The sequence below is a fragment of the Pseudonaja textilis genome, chromosome 1 (genome assembly GCF_049901715.1).
Source record: "Pseudonaja textilis isolate UNSWEBS1 chromosome 1, rPseTex1.2, whole genome shotgun sequence".
NCBI lineage: Eukaryota > Metazoa > Chordata > Lepidosauria > Squamata > Elapidae > Pseudonaja > Pseudonaja textilis.
In genome coordinates, this window is record NC_141990.1 from 99,962,628 (window position 1) to 99,989,604 (window position 26,977).

The window sequence follows — 26,977 nt, forward strand, 5'->3', positions numbered from 1 at the left end:
CCTGCAAAAGATCTCCCTAAGGATGGAGGGGCCACAAGTTTGGACTAGAGCAAACTCTCTGTAGTAGAATCTCACCTTCAAAGCCTGACATCTCCAGATAGGGCTCAGAAAAACTCCTAGCCAATCAGCATAGACAAGGCTGAACTTGATGGATTGATGATTCATTGATATCAGAATTCAGATGCCACAATGTACACTACTGTTATTCTTCTCCCGAAACTCCATATAGAAGAGCAATATAACCTCGTGTTAAAATCATAAACTAAAATCAGCCCTTACAATCTAAGATTTGGAACTGGGCAAGTAAATAAACAATGAACATTATGATTTTATAATACAATTGATACTTTCTTTTGAGCACTACTGAAAACTTTCAATTTTCTAACATAGAAGGAATAAAAGAAGCATTCCAACTTGAGGAAACTCTACAGATCATTCCCATAATGATAAATGATTGCTTATTATTAAGTTCAATTTTAGCAAGTTCATGGAAACTTTTTAAAACTTGGCTTCATGTAAATAAACATCTTTTTCCTCCATCCAATTCATACTGAAAAATTAAAAATGTCTCTTCCTTAATCTGTCTCTCCAAAGAGTGGGGTGATAATAATGGTTAATCTCCAAACAGATTTTGGAATTGTTTTTTTCACTCTATCTCTGCATGTTTCCTTGGAGATGCTTGTTTCCTCATAGCAATGCCTAGAAAGATATACATCCATACATCATTTGCGAAAATCTTTGTTGAGTTCTGAAATTGGTATGTAGGATAAATGCCTATGCTAACTGTGGATTCTTAAGAAATCTATTTCTTGCAAAAAGTATTTAGAGGAAACAAAATTTATTATAAGAACTGACTTCTATCCTCTGGCACATTTTGGAATTAAATTTTAAAATGTATTAATGTAAGTTTCCATACATGCAAAGATATAGCTGAAATCCTTAAGATGACAGGAATTCTTGATCACATAAAACACTGCACTACATCATTTAAAAGTCTTTATCAAAAGAAATAATTGATTTTACTCACTGATGTTAAAATTTTAAAAAATAGCACTGCAAAAGGGAAGCACATCTCTGAGAACTTGTCTCTGAAATGCCAAAGAATTTTTGTAGCAGCTTTTCATGGGAATGCTACACAGATTGGAAAATAGAAGTAAATACAACTCTTCCTACACAGGGTAGTAACAATAATACCTTCAATAAATACAGTTTATAGTCAGCATTAAAAATGTTCAAGGAGGTTGATCAAGTGAATAATTATAAGGTACTAAAAATATTAGTCATAAAGCAAAAATATTTCACCAAATCAAGACTTACCTGAAAATAAAACAGGAAAATGATCCCAAGTACATTAACAATTTTTATAATATCTTTGAATGATTTAATAAGATATTTAATTAATGTTGATTTTTCTGAATGCCAAGATCTTGATCTTTATGGTTTCTCACCAAGAGCTGACAACATTTAGGAATTAAGACAACCAAAAATGTTTACCTTGACAAGGTTCAAAATGATGATTGGAGAACCAAATCTCTGAAGCATTTGATCAAAGTGAAGAGCAGCTACATGAGCAAATGGGTCTGCCTGATCCACTAGAAAAACAGCAATTCATATTAGATGAACAGAGTCCTAGGCTCGTATTTGATTTTAATATGCTATACATTTTATATTTAGCAATCCTTGTTGAAACTTCAAAGCAGATTGAAAGTCATGGAATTTATTTTCAGAACAGATGATACTGTTTTCTTCTCATTTTTTTTTCTCATTTATTTTTTAATGACATTTTCTAAATCTGGAAAGTGAAGTTCTCTGCCCCATACACATGAACTGCTTATATTGGTAACTGCTTCATGAAATGATAACATACACACACAAAATAATAAGTTATATAATAATAATAATAATAATAATAATAATAATAATAATAATAATAATAATAATGATAATGATAATAATAATAATGCTAGAAAAGAGTAGTGAGATGCATGTTAAGCAAATACTTCCCGACAACTCACTTGGCTCTCAGTGATGGAATACGGTATTTGAAAAAAGAATTCAGTGCAGAAGGGCACTCTGGTTTCAGATCTACTTTGGCTACACAGAGGTATATTTTAAAGTCACAGGTCCTGAATTAGCTCTAATTAGATGAATGAGCATAACCTTGTAACAGAAACAGAATTTCCACATCACCATAGTTTTATCTGTTGCATTTATATTTTGCTGTTTCTCCTGGAGTTCAGAATGGTATGTGTGCAGTACTACCCTTTCAATTTTACCTAATTACTTAATGATCTCATCAAGAAAGATCCTGAACAAATAATGGAATGCAGTTAGTTCTTATCACTTTGATGGTAGAACAGTTTGATCCACTCTCATATCAGAATGCAACCAGCAGAGGTACAATTTCCAATGATTTTTATTTCTTTCTGCAGCTTCCTATATCACTTATGATGTTGTTCAAAAAGCTTAACCAACTGGGCAGTGTAGATGGAATAAAGGGAAAAGAGGTTTTTTTTCTTATTTTCAGTACCTGAAGTTTTACTAGATCAATGAAATAATACTGCTTGGATATAATTGCCTTTTTACTTTCTTTTTTTATGGGTTTTAAAACACACAATGCATCCTATTTTTTTATCCCCTGGCTCCATCTTATATAACTAGCTGAGATAGGCCCAACAAATCCATAATTCAATAACACAATATTACTTATCTTTTCTATTTGAGAGCAAAAAAGACAGCAAAGCAGCAATAGTCATATATTCTTTTAAGTGTCCAATGTCTTTTAAGTTCTGTTAACTTAAGCAGCATATAGGAAGAAGCAAGAAACACTGATTTTTCTATGTAAGTGATAGATAATAAAGATAAGTATGTGCTTTTAATAGCTAATTAACTAAATAATTGATATATTATTGAATTTCTAAAAAACTGTTATAGCTCTGTTGGTCAAACATTACATCCAGCCCTACAGCAGGTAATATTTATAACAGGTAGCCCTCAATTTAAACTGTAGTGGAGCCTGCCCACTACTGTTAAGTGAAGCATCTCACCAAATGATGCCTCCAATTCAATCATTAAATGAGCATGTGGGTTAAGTGTAGCATCAGGTGCCTCAGGGATGGGAGAGGCCCTTAGAAGCACAGGGCCAGGGTTGCCTGCCCCAGAACCTCTCAAGGACTTCCCCACCTGAGGCACTCAGTGCTTTGCTTTCTGTCCCTCACGTCTCCCCAGGCTTTGACCTGCTCCCATGTGAGGCAATGCAATATGAAGTTCAGCTTTCTTCAGCCAACCTCAGGGCAGTAGTACTTCTCTTGAGACTCTAGAGCAGGGGTGTAAAACTCGATTTCATTGAAGGCCGCATCAGGATTGTATTTTACCTCGGAGGGCCAGAGTGGGTGTGCCCAGAGTGGGTGTGGTCAGCTCGACATCACTCGTGTCAGGGGTGCCTGTAGTGGCCCGAGCTCTCTGTCAGAGAAAACAGGCTCCTGAGCTCTGTTTTCGGCTGCAACGGCCTCCTGTAAGAAACCCTCTGCCAATGAAAACAGAGCTCAAGAGGGCTGTGTGCAGCCCACCTGAGTTCTGTTTTTGCTGGCAGAGGCACCGCAGGCCAGTCTTTCGCCGTTTCCAGGGTGGCCCTGCGGGCCAGATCTAATCACCCCGGATCTGGCCCCTAGGCCTTGAGTTTGACACCCCTGCTCTAGAGGGTAGTGTTTTAAGGAGGCTCCACACACTCCACAAACAAGCAGAACTTCCTTAAAAATCAGAGCCCCCTCTACAGTCTTTCAAGGGGTACTACTTGTTAAGAGAATCGCACAAGGATGCTATGAGGCCGACAGCCTCTTTAAGAAAGCTGAGCCTATATATATCACGTGTCTTGTTTGTGAAAAATGCTTCCTGCTATAGTATAGCTCCAAACACTGTTCATATTTACAAGAAACTTTATATTCATAGAAAAGAAAAAAAGAATTAAAAAAAAGAAAAACTGAGCCTCATACATAATTAATATATTTATTTTGAAAGAATAGCCTTTCCAGAAGCTCTGTCCCTGATATAACAACATGATCCTGCCTATTTAAATTTAAATTGGGAGGTTATCTGCAAGACTAGCTGGCTGCTCTTAGAAAAGAAAAGGTATGTTAAAAGTGTGGGTATGAGGAACAAAACATATTTGTGTCTTGAAATGCCTTATCTATAAAATATTAACAGGGTTCGTGGCCACTATCCCAGTATGTGATACTATAGATTGCATAACCAGAATATATATTAATGTTATCATTTAGAAAACTTTTACCAGTACAATTTACAATTAGCTATGGTCAAAATACTATTTCTCCATTTTGAAACTACAGCTGGAAGCATAAGGATCAGTATTTTACCAGCACATAATCTATACACAATCTACAAATCAATATTTTGTACTTACATGTAATTGGTGGCTTAGGCATCATTGTCGATATGTCCTGAGACCAATACAGAGGTACTGAACCTCGCACTTGGACGTAAGATGAATAGCTTCCAGCAGAAAATGACATTACTGAAGCATCATAAAGTATTTGCTCAGTTTCTACTTCATTCGCTACATCGCCCTGCACGAAAAAAGCAGTAACTATGATACTTCAAATTATCAACATCATCTTCAAAAGTCTCATCACTCAATTGTCACCCTAGTTTTCATTTTAGCTTAGCAAAAGCAATGATGAGTTATGATTTGTGGTATTGCCTTAATCATTCAACAAAATTGTAGTTTTTCCTTCTGTTCCTAAATCTACAGTTACTCCAAACCAGGTATCATGACTGCAGGAAAACACCGTGCTTCAGAAGTATCTAACTATGCATCCCCCATTGTGGTCCCCTGAAAAGAATTCTGCTGTGCAACTAGAAACAGAAAGTCCCTATACTAATATTAGACTGATATTGATGGAGTGAGGAAGATGATCATGACATTAAATATAGCTCTACTTAAATTCTGTATCCATATGGTTGATTAAGAATTGCTGCTGTACTGATGGTTACACTACCACTAATAATATACATTCTTAATATCTACAATATCTTCGTAGATATTATTCACATTTGCTTGGGGCTTGGTTATCTGAAGTGTCCATTGGGCAATTGGAAAAGAGAGGAAAAGAATGGAGGATATAATTAGCAGAACAAAGATAGCCCACAGGGGATAAAAAAATATCATACCACATTTACTGATCTCCAAAACTCAGGGGGGAAAAGCCCTTTTACCTTAATGCATATTTAAGAAATTTGCTTGCATAAATGAGTATCAATATATTCCCAGACATTAAAAAAAAGGACAAGGAGTTTTGAATAAGTCCCTAGGTTTGCAACCCGATTAAACAGTTTGATCTTGATGCTCCCGTGAATTTTTTATAAAAATCTACATTCTACTAACTTGTCAGTGTTCTGTCAGAGAAATCTTAAATGTGAAACGCAAAACATTTCTCTGAGCACAGAAAAACTGCAATCATAAAATTGCAACACACATAAGTATATTGAAAAGCCTGGAATCACTGCATCTAACAATAACAGATGCAGAGATTTCATAATTTTATTTAAGATGATTGATCATATTAATAAAACAAATGAAGTATAAACTAGAGCTTGTCTTGGACCTCATGATATATACTTTCCAAAAATAAGAAAAAATGTTTAGAATTTTTTTTTAGATATGCCTAAATGGCAAAACACAGTTATCCACCAAGTCCAAGCTTGCAGGGTAGGGGCAAAGTACATCTCATGCAATATTTTCATGCAACAACAAAAATCTCTATTATATGTATTACCTCACAGTTTGCGCCTCTCTTTAGAAACCGTGTTCCAGCAAATTTACTTGATCTTCTAGCTATCAAAGTGACATATACTGGACGACCATAAATAAGCAATTCTTGGAATCCAAGATAAGGTTTATAAATATATGTAATACACTACCCCAAATTCTTTTTTTTAAACTTCCTTTTAGTCCTGGCATACACATAAACAGAGAGCAAGCGTACAGTTCTCATTTTTTTAAAAAGAATGTTCTTTTAGTCTAGCAACATGACATTTTAATCTTTCAAACTACCCTAACAAAACACGAAAGGCAGACATTCTATTTAAGAATTGAATGCAAAAATATCAGGCACTGCTGTTCAAATTGTATGTTTTGAGCATCCCTTGGTGAACACAGGTTAACATAACCTCTGCCTGATACAAAATTAAATGTTATATCTTTTGGGAAATTAGAAGTACATTCAACCATTTAAGAATTCAAAATAAGAAAGCAGTGAATGCAGCAGGTGCAGAAGCTTGGACACCATTCCAATTGATTCAGTGTTGCTTTTTAAAAAACATAGTAAATATCAATAAGGCCTCCAAATCTATTACTCATTACTCCTATGGCACAATTAGCCAGACTTTCAGAGGTAAATAAATACTCTGACTCTTCTAAATCTCTGCTTCTGATTGTTGTTCTTTCTGTTTTAATAACCATGGATTCCTTTAAAGCAACGATCCAAGAATTTGAAAATGAAGGCAATTCACTGTCACGAATCAGGATAAGGTTTTTTTTTTTAAAGGCAATTCTTTTCAACTGTGAGAAATACTGCTTTAAAAGACCAAATTTTTAAGCTGTTGAATTCAGGACAAGATAATAAACAAATCCCTACTAGAATATCATCTTGCCAACTATTAATCATGGAATGGCTCTGAGGTTGTGCAACAGCCACCAGTACATGAAATATTATGTGGCCAAACAAAAGAACAGATTGTCCCAAAGGTGTTTTTTTGAAAGTCAACTGGACTTTGTTTTTTCCTTGAAGATGTTTCAAAGAAAAACAAAGAACTGAAGAAGCTTCTTGGATGAGAAGCAAAACGTCTTCAAGGAAAAACCAAGTCCAGTTACCTTTCGTAAAAGCACCTTTGGGACAACCATGACCTGGATGCCCAAGAATCTCTGTAGATAAAAAGAACAGATTCAATTAAATATTAACATGATGGCATTTCCCCCAGTTTTCCTTGAAGAATATTTCTGAGCTAGACAATTTCTGTAAGGAAAAATGGGAAAAATGCCAAAAGCCACGATAGAAAGACCACAAAAGTATAAAATGATGTATCACTGATAGCTGATGTCCGAAATATTTTCTAGAATATATCCAAGCATTCTAAATGTCTGTTGTAAATATGAGCACCATGAAGGGACATTTTATCAGGCTTGGTAAATATGTAAAAAAAATGGATTCAAATAAACACATTGATCCGAAGGATTTTAAACAGTAATATTCAATTAAAGCCAGATGTTTTCTCTTTAGAATTGATGGACACACAGTTAGAAAAGAGTCTTGGAAGATTATTTCAATTTATGATCACTGGGCAAAACTTATTATATGCACAAAGATGGAAATATTCGGCCCTACCAACCATGAATAGTTGGTAAAATTGACTGAACCTACTGAGATAAGCAAATTGAATTCTTTGATTAGAGGAAGGTCATTATTGACATTCATTAATGACTGCAAACTCGTTATGGACTTTTTATATTAAAAAAGAAAATGATTTTTTGACTTTGGGTTTTGTTGATTAGAAAAAAATGAAAGAGAAAGAGGAGAAATATGATGTAATCCTAGAGGGAGGGATTTGATTAAAATTCTATGTATAACTGCCAAGAGGAAGATCAGAAGCCATTTCTTCTATTTCTCTTCATGCTTGCTGTTGTGTCTTTTCTTTCTTTCTACCTTTTTTGTCTCTTTTCTTTCTTTTTTCCCCTTTCACATTTACTATGCCCTTTTCTTTGAATATACTTATTGTATATGTAAAATATTTTAATAAAAATTATTTCAAAAAAAGAAAAGGTAATGCACAAAAATCGCACTGCTCCTTCAACTGATCTGCAAGCAGAAGAACATTTATATATGTTCTCTAAAATAATAAAAAAGGTCTGAATTACTTTGGAATATGCATTTCCATTTTTCTGTTGTATTAAAAATGCATTTAATCATAATTAAGTTTTGTTAGCTATGTATTCTACTATCTGCTCCAAAAGAAATATGCTCAATTACTCCATTGCAAGCTAATTTCACAGTAAAGTCCGACACAGTCATTGTGAGCATTATTTTTATTTCTTCTGGTCTTTTATTTCTTCACTGGCAACACTAACCCCATTCATGATTTCTCGTAATAGGCATGCTTAGAATAAGAATTTTCCTTCATTATCTGCATGTAGATGAACACTGAAAATTTGTTTTCCAGCTCTTAAGATCTAAGAGGTACTTTTACAAACAGCTAATTAATTTGTGGGTGAGTTTAATAGCCACATACAAAGAACCTAAGGAAGGACTTTATTGTATGTTACTATGATTCAGTTTTCTTTCTAGAATAGCAATTTGCTGTTACTGTAACAAACATTAATAACTAACAGAAGAAGGATACTCGACTGCCCACAAAATCCATGAATAACATACAAAAGCCAGTCTCGATGAATTGCAGTTTTGACAACATCAAGCAATTTCCCATTCCATACATATTTTCTGTAAGGTTCACTGCAAATTCCAAATACACCTGAAAAATTATTGCAAAAACAGTAAGAACATTATTTTGTACTTTACGTTAGATCGATCATTGTCAGTTTATACACACACATGCAGTATCTATTCAGATAAGTATCTGTGTTTATTAACTTGCAATATATCTGGTGAATAAACAAAGGCCAGAGGTTCTGGCCATGCTAAGGATGTTATAGAACACAAACAGAAAGAGCCATATAATATCTGAATCATTGCATAAGATTAGATAGATCAGACAACCAGAAATATTTTGTTCACTGCTCCTGGAAACAAGAGATTTATCTATATTACTTTTTGATCTGATACAGTAGAGTTCTTTCCTTTACACTACAATGCCAAGCAAGGCCTGTGTTTTTTTAAAGGGAAAAAATGGGAAACAGATATAAGCCATTGTTGAAGAGCATATTCCTTAACACAAAAAGGCACGCAAGAAAGTTCTCTTTCTTCTCCAGTTCTTTAAGAAACTGGTGGAATTCAAACTGTATTGCTCTGTTGACAAAAGGCTTTCAGAAACACTATAGGAAAAGTGACTACTGTTCCTAATTCTATACCAACCCAAATGCTTTATGAGACCTTACAATCTTCTATTAGATAGAATAGAAGACACCAAATGCTTAGGGAAGCTATCAGTAGCAAAAGGGTTTCCATTTGCTTTCTTTATAGTATGAAATCCGTATGCAATCTTCCTCACAATTATGTAATATTTGCATACTGCCTAGATGAGTTTATAGGCCCATATAATGTTTCCAGGCTTATGTCCTCCAGATATAATGAACTGCAACTTGAAAAAAATTCTGAAGTTCAAGAGAATTTTTCACACATTTACAGCAGTAAGTTGTGGGAAGAGATGCCTGGTATAAATAATTAAACATGATTTAATTTTAATTACTTCACACGCTTGAGCTAAAAACTGAAGGTTTTTAGTCAATTATCATTGTTTATAACCCAAAGGTATCAGACCCACAATTTTTTCCCATTAGTACTTGTCTTTAGTATCTATTCATATTAGTTATATATCACAGGAGGTAATTTTTTTATAATTAGATCCATAACCATTGGTCCTTTATATAAAGGATTTTTTTGCAAAATAGCAACAATCACTTATTTAAATTATTCTCTTAATTTATATGCTAACTTAACCAAAATAAGGGATCAATAATTTATACAAATTGTTTTGCTTTTAAAATCAAACTAGATGTAATCGATACCTTATGTAATCCTTTATTAACTCTGATCACTTTCAATGTAATACTGATTAACTTGTCTCTGCATTAAAAGCATTACAAAACTGGACTTAGCTGTATGGAAAGGATACTTACAATTTCCATCTTGAGTCGCAAGTCCCTCATCTTCAAAAATATCAAAACATTCTTGACGAGTTCGTGTTGTTTCTGCTTTAAGTACATCTAGAGGCATTCTCAAAACTGTAAGGTTATACTGAAGAGAGTGGGACAGATCATAGCTATAGCTAAAATTTGGAGGAAAAATAAAAAAATTCTGAAAAAAATTACTGGCCATCATTCTGTAAAGTTTTCAGTTATCCCAAATTTTTAATTTAATTTACAGTACTGTGTCTTTTAATTGTACTGTTCCACGGAAATAAAACACTGATTAATCCAATTATATTGAACAACCAGTATACTTTATGACTGAATTTCAAATGTGTGCAAATGTGTGACAAACTGAATGAATTATGAGAGTCACAATTCTAGACTATCTGAGAAATCAAAATGATGGAACTATTCACAAAATATAATTTTATAGTATATTACAAGGTCATAAAAAGGGAGGGTTTTTTAATTATCATGGACAAGATTGAATTCATGCATACATTCCAATCCATCACATTATGTTAGTAATTGAACAAAAGGACAGAAAAACAGTAAACCAAAGAAATTAAATGAAATTAGAAAAAGAAAAAGAACATGCAGTAGCTGAATCTAGTTTACACCAATATTGTTACATACGTTCTCCACTTGAAAACCATAATTGTTTCTACCATATATTAATTCATCCTTTGTTCTTTAAACTTGTGATCTCTCTGTTTTGGAAAATTTTATTAATTCCATCCAATTGACAGTTCACCATTTTATTCAATCTACGTTCATTTAGGACCTGTTCATTCCTAATGTAATCGTAATTACACACTTACTAAGTATCTCCAATCTCACTGTATTCAACTTACAAATAGTCTTTGGGTTACACAATAGCAATTGGGACTAGAACTGCCATTCCTAAGTGATAAGATCGTAAAGTGTGATGTCATGTGACCAGGTTGCTTAGCAATGGCACCTCTGGCAGTCCCAGTTGCCATAGTTAAGTGACGATGGCACAGATTGATAAGCAAGAGCCTCACGTGATGCAACATTGTAATTGTGAGCTGAGCAGCAAGCGCCCAGATCACAATCATGTGTCTGTGGGGATGATATGACAATTGGAAATGAGGATCTGTCGTAAGTCTCTCTCTTTTAGCACTATTCCACGTTTGATGAGAAAGAGAGAGAGAGAGAGAAAGAGCTCAGTAACTTGTTCATGGAGATGTTCTAAGACAATAAGAGAAAGAAATACGAATATTCTAGGTCATCCTCAATAATAAATCAAGGAGCCCTGTTGGCACAGTGATTAGAATGCAGTATTGCAGGCTAACTCTGCCCACAGTCTGGAGTCTGATCCTGACTGACTCAAGGTTGACTCAGTCTGTCATCCTTTTGAGGTCAGTAAATGAGGATCCAGATTGTTGGGGGCAATATGTTGACATTATAAACTGCTCAGAGAGTGCAATAAAGCAGGGGTTCCCAACCCCTGGTTCTTGACCCCCTGGGAAGTAGCAAGTGGCAGGCTATTGGGCAGATGTTTGGGCACATGAAGCTCCATTTCAGCAATCAGTGGGCACATGTGTGAAACCATCTCCTCCCCCCTCCCCCAGCTGCTGCCAGTCCACGGAATTGAAATGGTTGGGGACCGCTGCTAAGTGCTATTGTTAATAATTCCAATGAATACTTCAAAATACATTTAGAAACATACCTGAAATAAAAATTACTGGACAGGTCCACATTCTGAAAAATTCGGAGGTATCTACAGACAAAACCCAAAATGTAATAATAGGTATTTTATGCAGAAAGAGTATGCTGAGTATCTTTGACAATCTCTATCAAAACCTTTTATACTAGTTATATCAAATAACATCCTTTATTATGGTCAATGATCAAATGTAAATACAGTTCAGTAACAATATTACAGGGGGCACATGGAATGAGATAAAAGTAGGTGAATAAATTACACCAAAAAAAGGAAAGGTAAAGTGAAAACTGTGTAGGAACAAGAGTAACAAACTATATTTAAAGTAAGACAGCAAAAAATGGAAATAATGCTTCACTATTAAGTATAAACTATATTTCTATATGATGGTCTATAAAGTATTAAATAGTAATATATTAAAATTTAGATAAACAAAATGTGGTGATAAAACGTAGAAGCATACACCAAAATAAAATTCTATCTGGAATACATTAAGCACAATTTATATTTACTTAATACCTACTTCATTGTTTATCTTTATCACAATTTTGGGTTATATAAGATTAGAAGAAAGTGAAAGGAAAGGAAAAGAAAAATAAAGTGATTCAAGGAGACTGAGTTGTCAGGTTAAGCCTGAAGATAATTTTTGCCTAGTTTTAACTGTTGCAGATATAAATTCAGCTACTATGTTAGTGATATCATGATTTGAGACTGATTATAGAGATAATGGATATAGATCTTGTCCATTCTCCTCGGCACTCACAGTAAAATGGCTGTTATCATCATACAGAAGTTACCGTAAATGAGGACATATTAGATTGTTTCAATCTCCCTGGCAATGTAAGAGCATATGCACTGGGATACAGGGTTGCTGGCATGCGTTAACTAAAACTTTAGTTTTCATTCATTAAGTTGTCAATGAGTTAATTTATATTTGTGCTTTCTGAATTCAAAGTCTTTTCCTCTTCTATAACAATGAAGGTGCCAGGTAGAAATATAACAAGAATAACTGTCTTTAGTAAGAAAATATTGTAAGAATAGCAGTTGCACAAAGTTAGATCTTTATTTCTTATTGAATAAATTGTCTTTCAGAAAACTTCGATTTAGCACCACACCTTGCCAAGTAGACAATCTACTGTAGCTCTGTTCCTTAATCCTAACCTAACTACTTCTATATAAGTTGGGGGTTATATAAGATGAGAAGTTCACTCCACTATTCATAAAACAAAATACCTTTTGTTACAGGAACCAAGTTCTTAATTCATAGATACTTCCATAACAGAATGGCTATTATTTAACATAAGAGTCTCATTACTAATGCACACCAAATACCAATGAATTACACAAAAACCATAGACTTGGATGGAGCCATTTAGGTCCCTGAAGGCAAACCTCTGCCCAGTGCAGAAATCCAAATTAAAGCATCCCAAACAGATTTCTGTATCCTTGTATTTCAGTACATAAAGTGAATGGCAGCCTTCTAACTAATAGGTTGCATCTTCTATGTGATACTCCTTCACGTATTTGAAGAGTACTATCATATCTTACTTCTCTTTCAAAAATTGAACATGCTAACATCGTCCAGCAGCAAGAATCCAGAAGCGGGTACAAATTTTGAATTCTGCATATTAATTCAAGCTGCATATTAATTCTAAATTTAGAGTTGCTATAGGCTGTATTGGTTACGTGCATCCTTTTAAAATCATACTGCAGAAACATTTATTTCTTGTGATATCGAACGTGTCACTGGAAAGAAATGGAAGCAATAAACCATACAATCTACAACAAACCTACTTGCTAGGCAGTTTTCTCAAAAGGTTTTTCCTTTCTTTCCCAATGTTTTTGCTCAGGTTTGCTGACTTTTTGCTATCATGAACTATAGGAAAAGCATTACTCATTCCCCAAAAGCCATTTGTTTAGGTTGATCAACTCAGTATGAAATTAGAACCAATACCCTGCATCTAATTTTTTTGCATGAGCTATCCTAAGACAGAGCTCAAATGTCTAATCCTAGAAGTATAGATTCTCTTGATGCAAGCTTCTGTGGACATAGCTAAGTTGTTTTCTTGGCAATAATATGGAAGTGAATTACCATTGCTTTCTTTTTCAGTCCACCTGATAGCTTTTTAAGATTAGCCAAGGTAAGCAGTATATGGTATCACATATTGGTCACTGTTGTCCTAATGCAAAACAAAGACTGAAAATTACCTTGCTTCATCAGGATGACTCACTCGTACAGACTCATTTGGAATGTAGATCATATTTGTATCTTCTATTTTATATACTGCATGTCCTCCAATATCTGCCATCTTTCGTCTCTTTGTAATTAGCACAATGTAATAACCTTCTAAGAATCTGACAAAACCTGCAAGAAACAGAATAAATTAACTATTATTTGTATCTGTCACTATACTACGAGAAGGCTAAAAAAACAAGCACAAATTCTGTCAAGATTGTAATAATTATATTGTATTCCTGGTGCCTTATAACACTAGAGATTGAGGGAGAAACTGTCATTCCTGAATAAATATTTAATCTACAGAATTTTGCTAAAGTAACCTCCTTTTCCTATTAAATTATACATGAAATAATTAATGAATATAAATTGAAAAGTATTTTTCAACATGGGTGTTCATTTCATCTCTTTTGAAAAATTATATATTGCGTTCTCAAAGCATTTTTCATCAAATCAATGCCTGGGGTGAACTGAGGAAAATGGAATGTCCCATGGAGATGAAATCTAAGTAATGAGTTAACTGAACATTTCTGTATAAGGCAGAAAGATAAAAGAGCTGGAAATGAGAGAAAGGAAAGAGGCAGTTAACAAAAGGGGAACAGAAAGGAAAAGAAGTATCATTCTGCAAATAAGCATAGAGGTCTACTTTTTAAACCTATATTTTATACATATTTGTGTGTGTGTGTGTGTGAGAGAGAGAGAGGGAGAGAGAGAGAGAGAGAGAGAGAGAGAGAGAGAGAGAGAGAGAGATTATACATACAATACATATAATGCATTAAATACAATTTTACTTGCCCAGCTTAGTAAATGAGAAAGCATAATTAAACTATTCAGAAGAATTGATGCAAGAGGAGATAATTTCAGTATAACAATTGATTTATCATTTTAAACTATATTTTACCCACCAACCCTCATCCCCACCCACCACATAAACTCAGAAGTATATCACTTCTAACCAGATAGGTCTAATTTAAATAAATTCTAATTTAATTTAATTTAATCTAATTAATGCTTCCATTAATATCTGACACATTGTCAGATATACTTTGTTCTTCTTAGCCTCCATCTGAAACAACTGTTCAGCATTGCAATGTAGGGTATATTTCCTAGCAAATCCAGACTATTAGCCTTTCCCATAATGAAAAATTTCAATAATCTGCAATATTTGACATGACAGATCAGATTAACTTTTCACTTCTTCAATCTATTGCAGTTATCAATCAAGAATTCTGGCACATGACCTTTTATTGTGACTCTACAAAGAAGGATTTTTAGCTACTTGTCAATTTAGAGAGTCATTCTGTGTACTATAATAATTGAAAACGGTATGATGCTCAACTTCAACAGCAAATGGTGCAGCCAAGTACTTCAGTATGAAACTGTGTACATTCTAAAAGAGGATTTTTTCCCCATCAGCCTGTTTCAAATGCTTCTAATAAAGAAGCACCAGAAAATTGGACTTTTTTAATGGGTGGGATTCTACCAGTTCGCACCTATTCACTAGAACCGGTTGTTAACATTCTAAGCAGTTCGGAGAACTGGTTGTTAGAAGAAATTACTGGCCTAATCCTGTAAGAAAGGCAAGAAAGAAACATTCTGGTGTTGCTTACAGAAACTGCCTCTCTTTTAACCCTTATTACATTCTTCGCAGGACTAGACTTCCTGACTCAGGAACTTCTCTGGACTTTCCCCCCTCTCCTTTGCTGGTACTTTGCTTGTGTGGAGTGACCATTCAAAGTTACAATGGCACTGAAAAAAGTGACTTATGACCATTTTTCATACTTAAGACTGTTGCAGCATCCCCAGTCATGAGAGGCCAGGCGAGGAGATGCGCGCCTCGATGTGAGTGATATTGAGTTGGCCACGCCCAGCAAATAACATGCCCACCAAGCCATGCCCACCAACTAAGCCATGCCCACAGAACCGGTTGTTAAAACATTTGAATCCCACCCCGGGTGGCACTACTTTCAATGGAACGTCTTTCTTATGAACTCAATTAGATATACTACACAATGCTGCATACAGAGGAAGCAAATAGGTGCAACAGATTTTTCCCGTCATCTCCCTACAGCTTCACTACTTCTACTACCATCCTAAAAATATCCCTTGAGGATTAGGAGTACTTCCACACACTGTGAACTGTTTTCTCCTGGTTTCAGGACAATAGATTTCAAGTGTGAATATTATCAAAGCTGCACACAGAAATATTGCAGAATGTTATGCAAAATGCAAAAAATACATAATAACGAACTATAGTTGGTCAAGCAGGCCTATGAGATAGTAGACAAACACACTGCGTGGCTGGATGCTGACCTGGCCCAATCTGAAGATGATTAAAACAGGTTCTGGCCATTTTCAGGTTCTGGAAGTTTAAGTCGGTACATCTAAAAGTGGCTACAGTTGAGAAACAATGATCTGAGCCACGATGGGGCAGTGGTTAGAGTGCAATACTGCAGGCTACTTCTGCTGACTGCTGCAATTTGGCAGTTCAAATCTCACCGGGCTCAAGTTTGACTCAGCCTTCCATCCTTCTGAGATAGATAAAATGAGGACCCAGATTGTTGGGAGCAATATGCTGACACTGTAAACTGCTTAGAGAGAGCTATAAAGCACTGTAAAGCAATATATAAATTTAAGTGCTATTGCTATCTAAAGAATAATTTGAAAGACAGAAAGCTTTGAAAGCTTTTTAAAAAGAAACTGAAAAGGGAAAGAATTTCAGATGGTAAGAAAAACACTCAAGGTTGAGACCAGAGATCATCTGAGGAAGATGCTGTAGTAAACAAACAAAGATCTGGCTAGTTTATATTACCTTATCAGTTCATTTTTCCAATGTCTTGGCCATGCCAGTAGATCCCAATAATTCTATAAAGTACTTGTTCCACCATGTGTTTTTATGGCGGAATGATTGGCTATGGCAAACCTGATTGTCCAAAATTGAGCAGTTCTGCCTTGCTTGGATGAATCTCACATCAAACTCAAAGGGAAATATTATTGCGCTTTGTGTGAAGTAGAAATTATATACAATGTGAAATAAGTTGAACACACTTGTTTTAGTACAATATTTTAATAGCTATGCACAACTATACAATAGCTGTGTACTGGTATTTCTGCTAACAAATGGAGCTCTGTGAAAATTGCCTATGGCCTTTTATGTGAAGATGACAACATTTGTCATAAAAAATGTAATCACCTTGGGAAGCATCCAACACTATCATTTTTCTAAGTGGAGTAATATTTTTTTCTCCTCCATTTCACAGTGTATCCTCTAAAGTTAGTTTAGAAATTCGGGAACGAGTATAGAGCAAAGGAGGTCAGAGTGAAGGTAAAGCCTTATTGTTTGAACAGAAACAGAAACTGAATAATTGTGGGTACAGCCTTTTGAGCTGCATGTAGAATCGTATAATTCACTTTGAAGTTGGTACTTCCATTTGCACAACACTGAATTCCGCTTAAGGAGGAGATTCTGATTTTGAATTTTGCTTGTTTGGAAGTGAGCTTGCAAAGTAATTAATACTTTAAAAAACAGAATAAATCTGTATTGGATTAGAGTAGTTCACATGTAAAGTTGTTTCTATGAAGAGCTGCCTTTGAGCTTCATACTGGCCTTACCGAAATTGCATACTCATTCCTAGTAATAAACAGGGATGAAATTCAAAGTTCTTCCCTACTGGCTCTGCAGGTGTGTGTTACTGTGCCTGCTTTTTAAAAGCACACATGGCATTGTTTTCATAAGAATTATAGAAGAAAATAACTTTGTGGTATTAGTGCCATAGTATTATTATTTACTTCTAGAAAATTAAATTACCAATGTTACACTTTTCTGAAGCCACAACTATTATCTTGAGTCAGATTTCTTAAATGTTACATGCAAAGCCATGGAAACAATGCAAAAGTAATAATGCAAATGTAAAAATGAGCAGGAGACATTGGAGCCTTTAGGTCAGAAATGGGCAGTCTATAACTATAATGTTTTGGGTAACTCCCATCTTTGCTCACATTAAAGCTGAGAGATATTGTTGTCTTAACCCAGGGGTCTTCAAACTTGACAGCTTTAAGACTTGTGGACTTTAATTCCCAGAATTTCCCCTCCAATCATGTTAGCTCAGGGAGTTGGTCCACAAGTCTTAAACTTGCCAAGTTTGAAGACCCCTGGGTTAAGACAACAATATCTCTCAGCTTTAATGTGAGCAAAGATGGGAGTTACCCAAAACATTATAGTTATAGACTGCCCTTTTCTGCACATGACATTCAGTCATGTCTGACTCTCAGTGACTTTACAGGCAAGTGTCTCCATGCTACTGTGTCAAGCACAGCTTCTTTCAGTTATGACAGACATTAGGGGTTCAGCATTGTGCCTATTCCCGCTCTAAGACATGGTGAATTGCACAAAGAAAAACAAGATAGTACATGCGAAATTGGGTACAGACTGATCTTTCAATACATATTATCCCTGCCTAGATAATGATGCATCAAGCAGAATACAGTTTACTGGTCTTACATTACGGTCTGTCAGATGCACAATTATTTCTTTGTTTCACAATCCCAGTTGAACAATAAACATTTCATTGAGTATCTTATGGGATTCTTGAGCAACAGTGTGTAATTGCATAACAGCTGCCTTTCCAGTTGCCACTAACCTTTTAATAGTAAATCTGTATTCTTGTTGACAGCAGTTCTTATAAGAATTCACAAATCAGTAGTTCAGTAATAAGCAAGTGGTAATCATGGCTTTTACCCTTCCTTTCCAGACTATAGAAGGTGCCATTAATTTATAATAGTAAATACTGTGCATTCAGAAAGTATTCAGGCCCCCTTCACTTTTGCCAATTTTGTTGTGCTGCAGCCTGATTCTACAGTTGTTGATATTCATTTTTCCCTCATTAATCTACATTCAGTACCCCAAAATGACAAAAGTGAAAAAGAATTTTAGAAAAGTCTATAAATTTATTTTTTTTTAAACTGAAACATCTCATGGATATAACTATTCAGATCCTTTGCAACAACACATGAAATTTAGCCTTGGTGCCTCCCATTTCTCTTGATTGCTGCTGACATGTTTCTACACCTTGAATGAAGTCGACCTGTGGTAAATTAAATTGATTGGACATGATTTGGAAAGGCACACACCTCTCTATAGAAGATGTCACAGCTGACAATGCATACTGTAGCAGAGCAAAAGCCATGAGATTAAAGAAACTGCCTGCAGTGCTCAGAGACAGGATTATTGCAAGGCACAGATCTGTGAAAAGCTACAATAAAATTTCTGCTGCCCTAAAGGTTCATAAGAGCACAGTGGCCTCCATAATTCTCAAATAGAAGAAGTTTGGCACAACCAGAATTCTCCCAAGAGCTGATCGTCCAGTCAAACTGGGGGAGAAGGGCCTTAGTGAGAGAAGTGACCAAGAACCCAATTGTCACTCTGACTGAGATTCGGAGATCCTGTGTGGAGATGGGACAGAGTTCCAGAAGGACAACCATCACTACAGCTCTCCACCAATCTGGGCTTTATGGAAAAGTAGCTAGATGGAAGTCTTTCCTCAGTGCAAAACACCTGAAAGCCCACTTAGAGTTTGCAAAAAAGCACCTGAAGGACTCTCAGATTGCGAGAAACAAACTCTAAGCAGGTTTTAATGTGTTTTGCACTGGTAAGAGGCTTCCATCGAGCCACTTTGCCATAAAGCCCAGATTGGTGGAAGGTAATGGTTGTTCTTCTGAAACTCAGCAGCATAACAAAATTGACAAAAGTGAAGGGAGTCTGAATACTTTCTGAATGCACTGTATTTTCAGGTCATGCTATTCTTGACAGTAAAGAGGGATATAAATTGACATGAACATATGGAAAAAGTGTTTTTTTAGGCATTCTTGACAATTAGTGCTACTTTGTACCTCTTGAAGAAAGTAAGACTGTTAACTATCAAAAACAAATATATCGTGCATCAGTCCTAAGAAATTAGTCATTGTATAATAGTATGTATATAACATTTTTTCACCATCCAACTTCTGAAAAACAGTATTGGACTGAGCAGTAAAGTCTTTCGTAAGAGCATGTCTATTCTGAAAAGAGGCTATGAGTTGAAATAGAAATAGAATAACAGAGTTGAGAGGTCTTCTAGTCCAACCCTCTGCTTAGGCAGGAAACCCTACACCACTTTAGACAAATGATTATCCAATCTCTTCTTAAAGACTTCCAGTATTGGAGCATTCACAATTTCTGGGGGCAAGTTGTTCCACTGATTAATTATTCTAACCGTCAGGAAATTTCTCCTTAGTTCTAAGTTGCTTTTCTCCTTGATTAGTTTCTATCGATTACTTTTTGTCCTATCCTAATCACAAAGAAATCAACTATTGTAGAATTCACATTTCAAATGTTAGTATCCATACTGGTTCTCTGTTTATCATCTTAATTCTTGTCCTTGGGAAAAATATTTTCTTGAATGTTGTTTGCATCCTCTTTTTTAGAATTGAGACTTTTAATTGTGAAAAGCTGAGCATAGGCTTTAAAAAAAACAATCCTTCTGGGTTTTTAAAAAATATATTAAATGTTATCGTTTTTCCACTGTTTCTCATAAATAAATGTCATAGTCTAAACTCTCTAATCAAAGTTGTAGCTTTTGTTTCCATTAAAAATGAAGGTTTATATTTAGCCTTATGTTTTCTTTGTAAATGAAAAGGATATTAGAAGTATTTTTATTAAAAAATGAAATACATATTTTACTGCGTTATATTGTGAATTCACCAGGATCCAAGAAGAAAAGTAAAAATATGTTGTGCACACTTGCTTTTTGATACTACATTGTTCAGTATCACATTGAGTACATTGTTGAGTATTTAGGTACAATAAAGTCTGCTCTATTTTACTGAGAGAGTAAATAGTTTGCATCTGCTTTGATGGGTTCTATCTATAATTTTTTTTATTCTACATGTTTTCTACCATTGATGATTGTAGACAACATATATTTTTTATGCTAAAAAGCAAACTAAAATGTATTTAAACAAGCACACAAATCAACATATTTTATATGTTATGGATTATCTATTTTCAATTATCTATTTTAAGAGAGATTTCTAAGGTCATATTAAAGGTGCCACTGATCCACAAAAAATTGAATCCAAATTAACTTCCAAATTATTGCCTATCCTTATTTGTAGAGCTCTTGTTTGAATTTTGCTTCATTTCTGTGTGTTTTGTGCTTATGTCCAAAATAATAAATACAGTGCCTTGGCCATTATTAAAACAAACTAATAAAAATAAAGTAACTTACCTACTATCCCAAAAGCAGAGACAGCACGTAATAATCCAGATGAGCCCTTTTGTCCAATTTTTGTCCTATTACCCAGATCTAAACGGCCTAGTAGCTCTCTCACTTCTTGCTGCGTATATACATGCTTGAAAATGAAAATGTATAGTCATTTAAATATTTCTGAATATATTAAAAACTTCATTTATAACTTCTACAAAGCAGTTTCAGTCACCTTCCTAGGGCAGAAGTATCTATTTGCATGAGCTCAAGGACAGCATAAACTTTGTTTGATATGATTCGCCAATGAAGGCATAACAATACTCAGAATCTTTCTAGTGCAAGTAGTCCTTGAATTACAACAGTTCATTTAGTGACTCTTCAAAGTTACAATGGCACTGAAAAATGTGACTTATGACCATTTTTCGCAGTTAAGACCTTTGCAGCATCCCCATGTGATCATGTGATCAAAATTCATGTTTGGCAGTTGGTTCATGTTTATGACCATTGTTGTGTCCCAAGGTCATATGATCAACTTTTATGATCTTCTGACAAGCAAAGTCAATAAGAAAGCCAGATTCAATTAACAACTGGATTACTAACTTATTAACTGCAGTGATTCACTTAACAACTGTGGCACAAAAGGTCGGAAAATGGGACAAAACTCACTTAAGAAATCTCTCACTTAACAGAAACTTTCGGCTCATAAATGGAGAACTACCTGTATTATATGTAGACAGGTTATAGTAGCAATTGCAATAGCAGTTAGATCAAGGGTCTTCAAACTTGGCAAGTTTAAGACTTGTGGAGTTCAACTCGCAGAATTCCTGAGCTAACATGACTGGAGGAGGAATTCTGGAAGTTGAAGTCCACAAGTCTTAAAGCTGTCAAGTTTGAAGACCCCTGACTTAGACTTATATATCACTTCACAGTGCTTGACAGCCCCTTCTGAGCAGTTTCCAAAATGTATTGCCCCCAACAATCTGGATCCTCATTTTACCAACCTCGGAAGGATGAAAGGCTGAGTTAACCTTGAGCCAGGTTTTGATTATGTTTGTAGATACCCAACGATTCTTCTCTCATATTATTTTATACATTTAATTTTTTTAAAGTAATATTTTAATGGGATGCTACTATACTTAAAAGTGCCAGTATATATCATTATCTTTTTTTCAAAAAATCTCTCTGATCCCAAGTGGGATTGATAAGCATTGTTTAAAAGAGTTAAATGCAAGGGACAAAATTCGGTGATTTATCTGAAAGGCTGATTTGCCAGAAGAGAGATAAAGGGATGCAGGGATGCCAGACAACACCCTGAGAAGTAGGCAAGTGCGAGTGACAGGGGGAATTTAGAAAAACCAATATTCCATGGTTAATTATTTTGCCCATAGTGACTATTTTGTGAATGAGCAAAGTATTTCATCACATGTCAGACATTTTCTGAGAATTTTTATGGGTCTCAACATTTCAAATACATACACAAATATATGCAAGTTGATTACCATTAACAGTTTAAGGATTATTTTATTTGAATCTTATTACTACTTTCTCCTGTTTTTATCTTGCTTCTTTGTCTTATAATGTTCATCATATATGTATTTAGTCCCAAACACAAATACATGAAATATTGGCGGGGGGGGGGGGAGTAAACATTAACAAAAGGAAAATACTGAAATGCAGCTTAAATCCAATGAAGCGCCATACTGGATTCTTATATTTTCTTTTGAATAGTAACATCTCAAATGTTGAAGCACTCACTCTGTCATCAATAACAACTAAATCCTTGGATTCTGTGCGATCAATTTTCAAAACACGATATTTGGTTTCAGCCTGGTTACTTCCAACAAGAAAATATCTCTGGAGATGTAAACAAAAAACAAAAAAGGGGATTAAAACAGAAAAGCAATAATTACTGATGTTATCATACTTCCTGCAAGTTGTGTGATTATATTGACATGAATTTTCATTTACAACAATGAAGTTCATCCAATTTACAGTAACTCCGTCAGTTCTTCTATTAACAATACTCTTCAAATATAATTTATCATCCTGATTTTTTAAAAATATACATTTTACATTTTTAAAAAACTGTCCTAACACCCCCATTCTATTTTAAGTAATTTCTGACTTGTTACATTAATGCATTATTTCCTTATTTTTGACCCACTGAACAATCAGTTAATACCATTTGTGATGTTTTCTAATAATTCTAAAATTAAAAAGGTAAAAGATGACATCCTATCAGTTGTACTAGTTGTACCATTTGACAAAAATATTGGGAGAAAGTACATTGTGTTTATACAAAGTCAGGAGTTAAGTGAATTGTGCTCCATTTTATGATTTTTTTGCCTCAGTTGTTAAGTGAATCATTGCCATTAAGGAAATCAATCAATCATTAAGCGAATCTGGCTTCCTTCATTGACTCTTGCTTATTAGAAGCTTGGTGGAAAGATTACAAATGATGACTACACAACCCCAGGACAGTGCAATTATCATAAGTACATGCCAGTTGCCAAGCACCTGACTTTTGATCATGTGTCTATGGGGATGCTGCAACAATTTTAAGTGTTAAAACCTGTCATAAATCACTGTTCAGTGCCATTGTAACTTCAAATGGCCACTAAACTAATAATTATAAGTCAAGCACAATATGTAATCCAATGGTTAACTGAAGTAATTACATTACATTATTCTTACAAACCACCCTCCCCAAATTTAACAGCAAAATCTTCTGCTTCTTTGCCCTTGGGCCTATTTTATTTCTTGAGATACAGTATTTCTGTTCATTTATTGTTGCAAAATATTAGTACCACTACTAGCTGTTGGATTTTATTTAATGTGCCGTGACAGCTACTGGCTTGCCATTTTGCTGTTATAAAGCATGAATTGTATACATTATAAGTGAACTGAAGTTTTTATAACTTTTTTTTTTTGCAATTTTCTCAGGGAATTATTTCTCAGCATTGACAATTTTATTATATCTACAACTTATTGATCATACAACATATCATAAGCCACATGTATAATTTTTATGCCAGGGTATCCTGTGATAGGTAAACTATTGCAAGGGTTAGGCTAAGCCACAAACCACACTGAATAACACCCCCACAGAGAAGCTCTGAAAGCCACTGAAAAGCTAACTGAATTCTCATAGTGTCTATGGAGATTCTAAGTCATCCAGGTCATGGTTGTCCCAAAGATACTTTTTCTTGCAAGGAATATAAACCATTCTCCACGATTCAGTCAGAACTGAAGAAATTTCTTGGATGAGAAGCAAACCATCTTCAAGGAAAAAAAAAGAAAGTCCAGCTGCCTTTTGAAAAAGCATCTTTGGGACAAATCTTCATAGTTTAAACCAGAGGTTATCAACATTGCAATATTGTCATTCCTAAAATAAACAATTGTTTGACTCTCTTCATGGAAAATGCACATTAGCGGTGTGTTAACAGTCATCTCCCAAAACTCATTGGGCCTTTAATACCCATTTATTGTGCAGAACCCTTCTGCAGGCTTACCAGGCAAAGCACAATGAGTTTTGACAGCATCCAATTTTGCCCAATCCTCCACACACATAAACACACTTTATAATGCTTATTGCAGTCATGACCGACTGTTTGAGAATCCCTGGGTTAAGTATGATTTTTAACTTTTAATATGATCATCTGTATCAAATAAACAGATGATACAATAATCCCAAATAAAGATGTGTGGCTCCCTTCGCCGCTGTTTTCAGTATGGTCCCTTTCTAAATGTATTTATTACATCCTTCTTTCAATCTGAACTAATTTAGCAAGTTTACAAAATACAGCCAAAGCCTAACAACTGACCATTGCTTATAATAATTTGTACATGAAAACATTTTGTACTAATTGAACAGATGTATGACGCAAGATCATCTTAACCTTTTTTTGAAAAGGATAACAAAACATTTTAAAGTGGGTTCCAATATTATCAGGCTAAGCAACAGGGAACTTTAAAAAATATAGGGAAAATCAACAAATTACAAAAATGTATATAGATGCTTATTTCTGCTGTATTTTCTTCAGATATTTTGGTTACAGAATTACCATTATCTATTGCAAACCATAAGCAACATTCTGACTGATTTTGAATCTGAAAAAAGTAGAATTTTAAAAGTCATTATTTGTTTATAAGATTTAAACGGATATATATATATATAATATCCTCATATTGAAAAAGGGGATTAATGTAATGTAATTAATTACATCAACCATTACCCAAAAACAAATCCAAGCAGATTTCAGGGACTGCACACTTCCATTGTTCAAATATTGCATAGGACAGACATCTTATTCAAGTTACCCAACATATATTTGTTAATTCAACATCACCCTTTTTCCTAGGAAGGAATAACTCTCCTTTTTCTGTTTCCACAAAATCTTTTCCTGCCCCATTTAGACTATCAAAAAGTTATGCATTAATTCCTTAGATACAAGTACAGTAATTCAACCAATACTGGGCATTGGGTCATGCTCACAGATACGCTCTCAAGGACATTGAAGCATCCATTTAAGAGTTCACTTTTCTTTCAAAGTATAGTACTGATCCACCTGGAATGTGTTGCATTCTGGCCAACTGTTCTGGAGAAAAAGAGCTAGTGCAGACTTCCATCATTTTTCTACAGTGAAAAAAAACTGACTTAAAGAAAAGCTTATCTACATCAGATCCAAGGATTTAATTTAGTCAGGGAATATATTTCTGGGGCTCTCTTTGCATGACTCACTAAAAATGTTCAGTGAATGGGATGCATCAGCATCTTATTCCCTGCTTTCACTGAGACTGCATTTCAGTAAAAATATAAGACTTAGTATATTATCTAAACATGAAATGGCTCTAATTTTGTGATGATAGATTTACCTTGGTTAAAATATAGTAAACAAACTCTAAGGTGGAAGCTGCTAACTCTCCTGTGCTCATGAACCAAGTATGTTGGCTTAACACATCGAAACACATTGCAGAGTTGTGTTTCTGAGAAAGCTACACCTAGGTATGCCAACAGCCAAATTCCTACCACTAGCATTGACATATCTGCTAGCTTTAAATGTATGTCCATAAATAATACATACATAAATGTATGTAGCTTTAAATGTCCAGTTAGCTACCAGATCAGTTTACTAGGCCTTGAAGTCCAATACAACTTCAAGCCAATGCAACTCATCCCAGTATTCTTTCCTGGTTATTCTTCTGTAGTTCCAAAAGTGGTTCCATGTAGCTCTCCATAGTAAAGAAAATATGGTAAAATTCATTGGAAAATGATAGATTAGGATATAACAGCTCTTACTACTCCAGCATGGGTTACACTCCTTGTAAGGCAGAAAATAAAAATTTTTAACTGGCCACTGTAGAAATCCACTAGTCAAGACTAAAATCTGCACCTAGGGGACTTCCTCTGTTCAATGGTAAATAACCATGTTTCTTCCACTTTCCTCAGTCCAAAACCTATAGGATCCCAATCAATGGCAAAAATAGGAGGGAAGGAGCAGGCGTTGTGGAGGTTTACTTACAGCTCTAGTTTCGTACAGCACCAGTTTTTGCACAGAGCTGATGATCGGAGCCGCCGCAGGCATGGTAACACAGCGGAGGGGATTACGCTCAAGTCACCTGCGAAAGCTCCCACCTGCCCTATAATGTCCCTTCCTCCTTTTTGAAGCTCGGCTTCGGCTAAACTACGGCTCGAAATAAATGCGGGCCGCGTGAACCCATTTTCTTCTCCGTTTTACTCGTTCGGCGAGGGACCCTACGAGGAAGGGTCGCTCGGGAGCCGAAGAAACAGGGGACACCCCGCACCTACCCAACCCTCGTCTCCCCATCGAAAGTAGGCGGCTGTTCCGGCAATACCGAGTAAGGTCGCGAGAGAGTGACAGTTAAGGGAAGCACAAAACCACGTGATTGAATTTGCCGCCGCCGCAGCCATT

General features: G+C 35.1%; 1 protein-coding gene across 1 annotated transcript in view; it reads right to left on the reverse strand.

Moving 5' to 3' along the window:
- Positions 1 to 26,913, reverse strand: part of FIG4 (FIG4 phosphoinositide 5-phosphatase) — a 73,993-nt gene extending 47,080 nt beyond the window's left edge. The window contains exons 1-10 of the mRNA XM_026726623.2: positions 26,567 to 26,913; positions 22,800 to 22,898; positions 21,066 to 21,189; positions 13,773 to 13,929; positions 11,571 to 11,621; positions 9,866 to 10,014; positions 8,413 to 8,541; positions 5,793 to 5,893; positions 4,421 to 4,583; positions 1,495 to 1,592 (exon numbers count right to left, since the gene is read on the reverse strand). Coding sequence (XP_026582408.2) covers positions 1,495 to 1,592; positions 4,421 to 4,583; positions 5,793 to 5,893; positions 8,413 to 8,541; positions 9,866 to 10,014; positions 11,571 to 11,621; positions 13,773 to 13,929; positions 21,066 to 21,189; positions 22,800 to 22,898; positions 26,567 to 26,629 — 1,134 coding nt within the window. The 5' untranslated portion in view covers positions 26,630 to 26,913. The remainder of the gene's footprint in view (positions 1 to 1,494; positions 1,593 to 4,420; positions 4,584 to 5,792; positions 5,894 to 8,412; positions 8,542 to 9,865; positions 10,015 to 11,570; positions 11,622 to 13,772; positions 13,930 to 21,065; positions 21,190 to 22,799; positions 22,899 to 26,566) is intronic.
- Positions 26,914 to 26,977: the final 64 nt, after the last annotated feature.